This window comes from Cyclopterus lumpus, chromosome 25 (assembly GCF_009769545.1).
Source record: "Cyclopterus lumpus isolate fCycLum1 chromosome 25, fCycLum1.pri, whole genome shotgun sequence".
Lineage (NCBI taxonomy): Eukaryota > Metazoa > Chordata > Actinopteri > Perciformes > Cyclopteridae > Cyclopterus > Cyclopterus lumpus.
Window position 1 is genome coordinate 9,285,758 of NC_046990.1, and position 9,308 is coordinate 9,295,065.

General features: G+C 44.9%; 1 protein-coding gene across 1 annotated transcript; it reads left to right on the forward strand.

Annotated features, from left to right (window-relative positions):
- Positions 1 to 3,240: 3,240 nt before the first annotated feature.
- gdf6a (growth differentiation factor 6a) lies at positions 3,241 to 8,987 on the forward strand. The gene is made up of 2 exons (XM_034529014.1): positions 3,241 to 3,601; positions 8,002 to 8,987. The coding sequence occupies exons 1-2, from the start codon at positions 3,241 to 3,243 to the stop codon at positions 8,985 to 8,987; spliced, it is 1,347 nt and encodes a 448-aa protein (XP_034384905.1).
- Positions 8,988 to 9,308: the final 321 nt, after the last annotated feature.

Below are 9,308 nucleotides of genomic sequence, written 5' to 3' on the forward strand. Positions count from 1 at the left end.
ATATATATATATATATATATATATATATATATATATATATATATATAATTGTAAGTCGCTGTGGATAAAAGCGTCAGCTAAATGAAATGTAATGTAATATTATATATATATATATACAGTATATATATATATATATATATATATATATATATATATATATACATACATACATATATTGTATACTGTATGATATGATTGTAACCAATGAAGGTGAAGTAAACATCCAACTTCATGTGTCCTCATTTCCCCCAGAACCACCCAAAACACGGATGGTGGTGTGTGGGTGATTCGACAAAAGACTGGTTCCTGAACTTGTAAACAACCCCTCCCTCCCCCTCTCCTCAGCCTGTGAATAGTTTCATTTTTTTTTTTCATTTTCGTTTTGATTTTGTATTCATTTCTCAACCTAAAGGCAGATGGCTGATTAGTTTGAAATGGTCTTCCGCTAAAAAAAAAAAAAAAGGAAAATAAATGTCATGCTCGCCTGGATGTGGTTTCCTCGCAGAAGGATGCGCACCAGGCACGGTCGGTTCCGCTGCTCCTGGTGCTGCTGGTGCTGGTGGTGGTGCTGGTGGTGGTGCTCCGGCGGTGGCAGCCTCCGATCTGCTGCTTGGATGTCGGGTGGAGGAGAAGAGCTGTGCGCAGGCAGCGAGGAGGGCACACACGATTGGACGGGAAGCGAGACCACTGACGGTGCACGCGCGATATGACTATACAATCCCGAGTGTGTTACATAACGCGAGGGGCATGACTTAACCACTCGCTCCGGTCCATCAGAGCCGGCTGGTGTGTAATACGTATGCAGTGACATGTTTGTGTGGCAATCTGGCATATGATCATGTAAATGATACACCTGATATTAATCGACGTGTCCATCTCATTCATAAATACACTCTCTAATATGATATGAACATGTCCTCTTTTAGGATAGAATATTTATCCTATACGGCTCCTGCATGCGTGGATTTGGGGGAATTTCATATTTCTTCAATTCCATGTTGTTGACAGAGTCACATTATGGGATGCCAGCTGTAAACACGTGACATATAGACCCGAGCATATATGTTGAACACACGCAAGGAGGTCTATGTGGACGGAGGATGGGCAATGTGGGTTCACTTCCTCTGCGCGAGTTTGCTCTCCGTGGTGCTGAAATCAGGGAGGCGCTCGCGGCTCCCCTCCCGACTTGTAACAGTGTATAGTCAGCGCATGCGCTTCACATGCCAGTGTATCGCGGTGAGTCTCACAGATTATGCAATGTACAAAACAGCCTGTTTGCATTAACAACTGCACAATTGAACGAGGTGTCATTGTGATTGTCATTTCCCGTAGTCCTGAACCAAAGGGTGCCATGTTCCTCTCTGACGTGCAGCCCTTGGGCCATGCGTTCATGTTGTGTTTCAGATTGGGTTCTGAAGACGCACTGGGCACTGGGTGGTACTGGATCAAATGTTAGAATGGGATTTATGAGCTGCAGTGGGGTCTTCTTATCACTGAGGCCCTCTGCTGGAACGAGATCATGTCACACAATAGGCTGCAGGCTGAAGACCCCCCATCACTTTGACCTGAATCACTGCAACTCCCGAATGTTTGTTTAAGACTAAAGGAAGTGACACAGTCCCCCTTCTAAATAGTATTTGTTCTTGATTCCAATCAACTTGTTATATGATTCACATTTCTTTCTTGATATTTCGTGTTACAGTGCCACATCATGTGAACACTACCATTGTAACACGGCAAATGGCTGCACGTGATACAATATGAGGCTGTTTCATATATGGCGAGGTACAGTTACTTTAAAGAGTCAGAGAACACGCACATAGTTAAATAAACGCACCATGAGACAGTTGAGAAATTACAAAAGTAGAAATCACGTGCCTTGATGATGCGTTCAGGTAAAATAGAGATAACGTGCCCCCACTTGTTGTTTTTGTCAAAACTGTTCATTGAACAGAAGTTTGCGGAATTGTATGTTCACCTTGTATTAAACATAATACATTACTTATGTTCATCATTCGAGATGACAGCGGTGTATCTCGTTGTTAGATGTTATATTTGTTTTAATATTTGTTTCAATTAAAAACACACACTTAAGCCAATGCATAAGAGGAAGCTCATCGGAACTAAAGAACAATGTTTTGACCCTATGCAGTTCAGTTGCATCCAGATTTACCCAGAGGACATGAATGCAGCATTTGTCCTGGTTTCCTTCTGGTCGACATCGGAGTGTAATAAATGACAATATCCACTAGAGGTCACTCGTGTTATTTAAAACATGTTTGGTGCGTTTGAGTGACTCAACATTTAGGCTAAATGTTAAGACTTTGCTGTGATCGCCTCTGAGTTACATTTAAAATGAATGAGACCTGTGCCCTTCCGTTCATTATCTCCTCTTAAAATGCTCATACATTGTGAAATCTCACCTACCTTGCTATATTAATCATATAATTCAATATTTCTCTCATACATGTGTTAAATACAGTTGAAAAAAAAGTTTGCTTATTTTAAAAAAAAAAAAAAAAAAAAAAGCTGCTGCTTTAGGATCACCTGATGCACGCTGTGTGTTTCCAGTCTATCTGTGCGTAAAATCTAATCTAATCTGATTTGACGTGTCCTTGGAAGTTGTCAGACTTTGTGAGAAGGAGCACTTAAAACTCTGTTTGAGTGTTTTCTGAAAATTGTTTGGACCTGCATCTTTGGTACACTTTATACACCTGCAGTAACGGAAGTGTCTCCTTGCTGCTCAGAAAGGAATGCGCTTTGTCTAAAACAACTATTTGAGGTATGGAGCAAACACTGTTTAATTGTATTGTTCGATGTTCTACGTCACAATCATCCAAAATAAACCGAACCGTAATTCCGTGGACAGTGTAGATGACTTGCTGCCTAACCAGCACCACAAACCAAAACACTTTCCCACATGGACTGTCGTGTCTGCGTCCGTCCGTTGGCTCGAGAGCGCGCGTCTGTTTGGAGGTCTGTGACATGAAGTGGTTTGAGAAGCCCTGCACTGGGCGACCATGTGGGCGTGTTTCCCTCGGCCCAACAGTCTCCGCTCTTGTGTGGAGTCCAGAGCGCAAAACGCACTTCTTCTGGTGCGACCGGAGGGCGCAAAAGCAGCAGTTCTCCGACCCTGACGCGCACACCATCTCCGACTCCGGCGCCCCCAAACCCCCCACCCCCCGAATCCAACTTTACTGTGCGGGAGTTTCTTAACATCTCCCGGCGACTCTTCCAGCCATGGACGCATCTCGACTCGTAACGCTATATCTGGGTCTGCTCCTCACTTTCCTTGGGAATATACCGTGTTTCCAGTCTGCTGCTATCATCTCTCCCTCTGCGCCGAGAAGAAACCGGGGAGCCCGGATCTCTCATCGGGACGGACAAAGGTCATCCAAGATCCTAAAAGACATCCTCGGGTCTACGCACCCTATCGCGGGCCATCACAAAGAAGACCTAAAGGACGCTATTGTGCCCCATGAATACATGCTCTCCATATACAGGACATACTCGGCTGCAGAGAAGCTCGGACTAAACGCAAGCTTTTTCCGCTCCTCTAAATCTGCCAACACCATAACAAGTTTTGTGGACAGAGGAACAGGTTGGTGTCAGTCCGTTGTCAGCTCCATCAGCTCATTCTTGCATAATTCGATGACAGTTTTTCCTCAACAGACTGGTCTAATATGATCTCGTGTATAGCTTCACGAAACGTGTCTTACAACTACAGTCACGCATAAAAAAAAGTGTACAGAAAAGCTCGCAGCGGCAACTTTTACGCACGTTTTGCATCGGGCCAAAGTGGAAAAAGTGCACTTTTACGCGCACAACACATCAATAAAACATAGGAATCAGTGTTTGAAAGCTGCCGTGTTATCATGTTGTACATAATCCGTTTTGTAATTTTATTGGGATCTATTTACCGCACAGCTGCCGAAACGACCCCCCCCCCCCCCCCCCCCCCCCCCCCCTCCGAGTATTAACTTATATTACACTTAAATTAACCTCTGGGTAACACGACAGTAAAACACTAATTAAGGCTCTCTCTAAATGAAGGCAGTAAATCAATGTCAGTGCAGACTGCAGCAAAAAACGAATCCCTCCACCTGAATAGAGAGTGGATGTTTCATGTATGATTTTTTTTTTTTTTTTAAATTAATCTCCAAACGCAAACATTGAGAACCACGTCCAACCAGTTATGCCATTATGCTGCTCAGTTTGGCCAACTTGTTCTGACAAAGGGAGCCGAGGCAGAGCGGGGTCGGTGTGAGAAGCAGGTGTTTGGGTCAGTTAACATGCTGTAACCAAGTGACTCGACGGGCCTAGCGAGGACAAACACAATCTGATCAACACAAACACATCCAGCGACACACACAAAGGGGACATAAGCCGAGTTAATCTTTGAGGGAGAAATAAAAAAGCTATCTTTGTTTTCGTTCCCTCTCCTCTGGTCTGGAACTCTCCCGAGGCTGTGCGCTGCAAAAAATATCCATCATTACGACTTATTTATAGTCCAGAGTCTGCTGCTAAAATCCCATTGTTATCTGCCTACATTGCGAGGTGCAACTGCAGCCATTTCCAGTTTTCCCAAGACTTTATAACAGTTGATTACAATATTTGCTACATTTTGCGAAAACAAAACCAAGAGCAAGAAACCCCGCATTTAATATATGCTCGTTTTCAGAGAGAGAGAGAGAGAGAAAAAAGGTTTGAAGACGGAATATGAAGATACAGGGCTCGTCCGCGTGGCCATTTCTTGCAGTGTGAACTGATCTGATAGGAAAAACGCCTCACTTTCTCCTGTGATTTTGATGTGATGTGTCACATGGCTCTGACCCCGAGCCGGACCCTCTGAGAGCTGCTTGGCATCGAACGGCTGATTGGAGTATTTGAACTCGGTGATCTAATTGAGTGTTCATGTCATAACATATCCAACACTGTCTATTCTTCCCATAATGACCCAGCTCGGCCACGATGGGCACATCACCAACAAAACAAACGACGAGGGGCGAAAAAAAAACGAAAGAGCATTTCCTCCGCTGTGAAGTGTTTTTCTTCTCCTTCTTCTTCTTCTTCTTCTTCTTCTTCTTCTTCTTCTTCTTCTTCTTCTTCTTCTTCTTCTTCTTCTTCTTCTTCTTTTTTTTCTTCATTGCGGAACCTCCCTTTGCGAGCGCCACTTTAATTACGGGAAATTATTTTTCTTCTTCTCGTTCTTTCTTTTGGTTTCTTCTTGTGGGATTCCTCCCAGCATCCCCCGAGTGTTGCATTGCATTAACCGGCAGATTGGACCTCAGCTGGGAGCTATATCGCTATTTCAAATCGCCTCCATCAGGAAAGAAATGCACGCGGGGGAGGGGGGGGGGGGGGAGGGGGGGGGGCAGCTTTTGACGCGTAAAGTAACAGGTTTTACGTCTTTTACGCAGTATTCATCCATGTAGAGACAGGTTTGCACCTATGATCTACGGCTTCTTTGGCTCGCGCACTTTTGTAGGTAAATTAAATGTGCTTATAAAACCAGGCGGGGTGTTTCCTGGAGGTCAGAAAAGGCAAGATCAGAAAAGAATAACCCGAATTGGAAAATTAGTTTTGGCACTTGGGGTAACTCATTAAAGCGCAGATGGTGCACCCCGGCCCCTCTCTCTCTCCCCTCGCTCTCTCTCTCTCTCTCTCTCTCTCTCTCTCTCTCTCTCTCTCTCTCTCCATCTCTCTCTCTAAACAGAGGCATAGATGACAAAAACATGTTTTGCATTTGATCAAATACAAGCAACAAGGTCAAACTGAAGTGCACAGGATGCCGTTCTAACCGAGCAATAAAGTCCACCGCGCTCTACCCCCCCCCCCCCCCCCCCTCCAATTATCCACCGTCAAGCATCTTACGCGTAATGGAAAAAATTGGCTTTTTCACATAATAGTGAAATTAAGAAAACTCTTTTTTAACTGTCAACACGAATACCTCTCAATGATTCCAACAGTGTGTGCAGTCAGTCAGTCAGTCAGTCAGTCAGTCAGTCAGTCAGTCAGTCAGTCCGTGCAGGCGCGTTTTAAGGGGAATGTTGTCGTTGGCAGGATGAGATGAAATATAAGAGGGGAAGTGCTTTAATGAGGAAGTTGGGAATTCAGAACTGTTAATTATTTGGTGAACTTGCATTCGATTTGTTTGAGGTCTTATAAAAAAAGAAAGAAAAGAGAGAGAGAGAGAGAGAGTCCTAATGCAGACCATACGCGCAAAGTCACTGAAACGAGCACAAGGTTTCAATCTGCTTTTACTGTTTCACTCGGCAGGGTTCACGGAGGGAAACTGACAATTCAAATATCTCTTACAAATGATATCACGGGGGTTCTTAGATGTAGGCATGTCACTTTTATTTGTTTAAATTTCAGATAGAAATGGAGACGATCAATTTATTTTACAAGCAAAGAGCACACGTCACTCTCAACAGGCAATTTAATTCCGCTTTTAGGTTTAACGCCTGGTGTTTTTAATCAGAGGGAAATGTACCGTTTAAAAAAATTAAAAAACTGTTGTAAGATTTTAATTCTCTTTTATTTCATGTGATTTTCTTGATAGATTCTGCCCCGGTGTACTCGTTTTTTTTACGCAGAAAGAAATGAAAAAAAGGAAACAGAAGGAAAGAAACGTGTTCACTTCCTATTTGCCGATTTATCTTACGTTTTACGTGAGAAAAAAAATAGTTAGAAACGAAAAAAAAATCTACAAAATATTGTTGCTTTTGGAACAAAACCAAGAACATTTTTAATTTAAGAAACTACAGCTTGATATGCACGATAACACATGTTGAACACAAATTGTTCTGATCAAACATTCACTGCGTAAAAAAAAAAAGCCCCTCTTAAACACAGACATTTGGTCTAACGCCTTTTTGTTATATTCCAGTAATTGATGGAATATTTGCAGGCCTCCTGGGTCTCCAGCAGGGAATAATGCATTAATGGTGTGTTGTTCAGTTGAGTGTACAGTGTGTCGCCTTTGGTCCGTTGTGTCTGGCAGCACCCAGGGGCCTACAAATCACAAAGGCCCTTGTTTTGTTCTTGTTTTTCTTTCTTCGCCTTACAACTCTGCAATAATTGAATTCTAATCACATTTGGGATATTCTGACTGCTGCTTAGGGCCGTTTGAGACCGCAAATAAGGGAAAATGTACTTCCACTCTGTCAAAGAGCTTGAAATTAATAATCAATCTGTCATCGAGTGGAATGAAAGCAGAGCCGTTTCCATTAAAACATCCTGGCCTTGATTAAACGTGGCGTGGCATTTCTTTTTTTATTACCCAAATTGTATTGGATTATTGTCACTGCAATATCAAAAAAGAATTTCAGCCCTGGACTAACAGGTGGATACTATTTTTGTATAAATATATATATTTTTTGTTTTCTTCTTTTTGGGAGCAAGCGAGGTTATCACAATATAATCACAACCTGTTCATGTGTGACACATGTGCATGCAATGCAATTAAGAAACCGGAAAGCAGGTTCAAGTTGACCCTCGTATATCCTTTAGCATTATGTTTTATTATCAAGATAATTCAGTTTGAAAGGACAGCAAATTAGAGGGAAATAACGGATTTACAAGTGTGCTATAGTCCTGAATTTTTTTTAACCAATAATGAACGTTTTTTTAAAATTTTCATTCTTATCCAAACTGAGGACTTGTCAGCTGTAGTTTGTTTCAGGCAGGTTCGGGATATTTGAAAAACAAGAGGCGGAGAGAGAGAGAGAGAGAGCGAGAGAGAGAGAGAGAGAGAGAGAGAGAGAGAGAGAGAGAGAGAGAGAGAGAGAGAGAGAGAGAGAGCGAGAGAGAGAGAGAGAGAGAGAGAGAGAGAGAGAGAGAGAGAGAGAGAGAGAAAGAGAGAGAGAGAGAGAGAGAGAGATGCCTCTGTGGGAAAATGCGCCCCCCCACCCCTCCCCCACCCCACCCCCACCCCTCTGAACACTGTACGCCCTAAGTGAATCTGACTGCAATTATTTTCTTCTTTTATCCTTGCAGACGATCTGTTGCACTCTCCTCTGCGAAGACAAAAGTATCTGTTTGATGTCTCAACCCTTTCAGACAAAGAGGAGCTGGTCGGGGCGGAATTAAGGATATTTAGGAGAGCGCCCGTGAATTTGCAGACTTCCCTGCAGACGACGGGCCTCTACGACATCCAGCTCTACCCCTGCCGCTCGGACAGGCTGCTGGACTCCAGGTCTCTGGACCCGCTGGACTCCACCAAGGCCGGCTGGGAGGTTTTGGACGCGTGGGACATGTTCAAAGCGAACCAGCATCATTACCACCATCCTCATCATCACCACCACCAGCAACACTTCCAGCAGGGGAACCAGCTCTGCTTCCAGCTCCGCGTCACCCTCCGCAAATCAGACACCGAGGTGGACCTGAGGCAGCTGGGGCTGGACAGGAGCGGTCGGTCCCAGCAGGAGAAGGCCATCCTGGTGGCCTACACGCGCTCCAAGAAGAGGGAGAACCTGTTCAACGAGATGAAGGAGAAGATCAAATCGCGGAGGTCGGCCGGCGAGAAGGAGGAGGCGGCGGCGACGGCGGTGGCGAAGGAGGAGGAGGAGGGGCTGTCACTGAGGGGGGTCAAAGGGGAGGGTCCCCGGCGGAGGCGGAGGACGGCGCTGAGCAACCGGCACGGCAAGAGGCACGGGAAGAAATCCAAATCCAGGTGCAGCAAGAAGGCGCTCCACGTGAATTTCAAGGAGCTGGGCTGGGACGACTGGATCATCGCGCCCCTGGATTACGAGGCGTACCACTGCGAGGGGGTGTGCGACTTCCCCCTGAGGTCGCACCTGGAGCCGACCAACCACGCCATCATACAGACGCTCATGAACTCCATGGACCCCAACAGCACCCCGCCCAGCTGCTGCGTGCCCACCAAACTCAGCCCCATCAGCATCCTATACATAGACTCGGGAAACAACGTGGTGTACAAACAGTACGAGGACATGGTGGTGGAGCAGTGCGGGTGCAGGTAGCGGTCCTTGTGCCTGAACAACAACAACAACAACAACAACAACAACAACAAAACAACAATAAACAACAACAGCAACATCTTTTAAAGACAGAAACAAATCAAAGATGGGTCCCTCGCAGGTCTGACAGTCTTTGCCTCGTCTTTTATTCAAAAGGGATGCACACACACAGAGGCGATACCTGCTATTTATTCAGGCTTCAACAGCCACAGTCATTCACACTCGGTGCCTTAACGTGCTTGCGCCTTCAGCCCCATCCACGCAACAAGTCGTCGCTCACCACACAGGCCTTTGTTCCCCGTGAGAGTGAGACGTGTCCGTGTG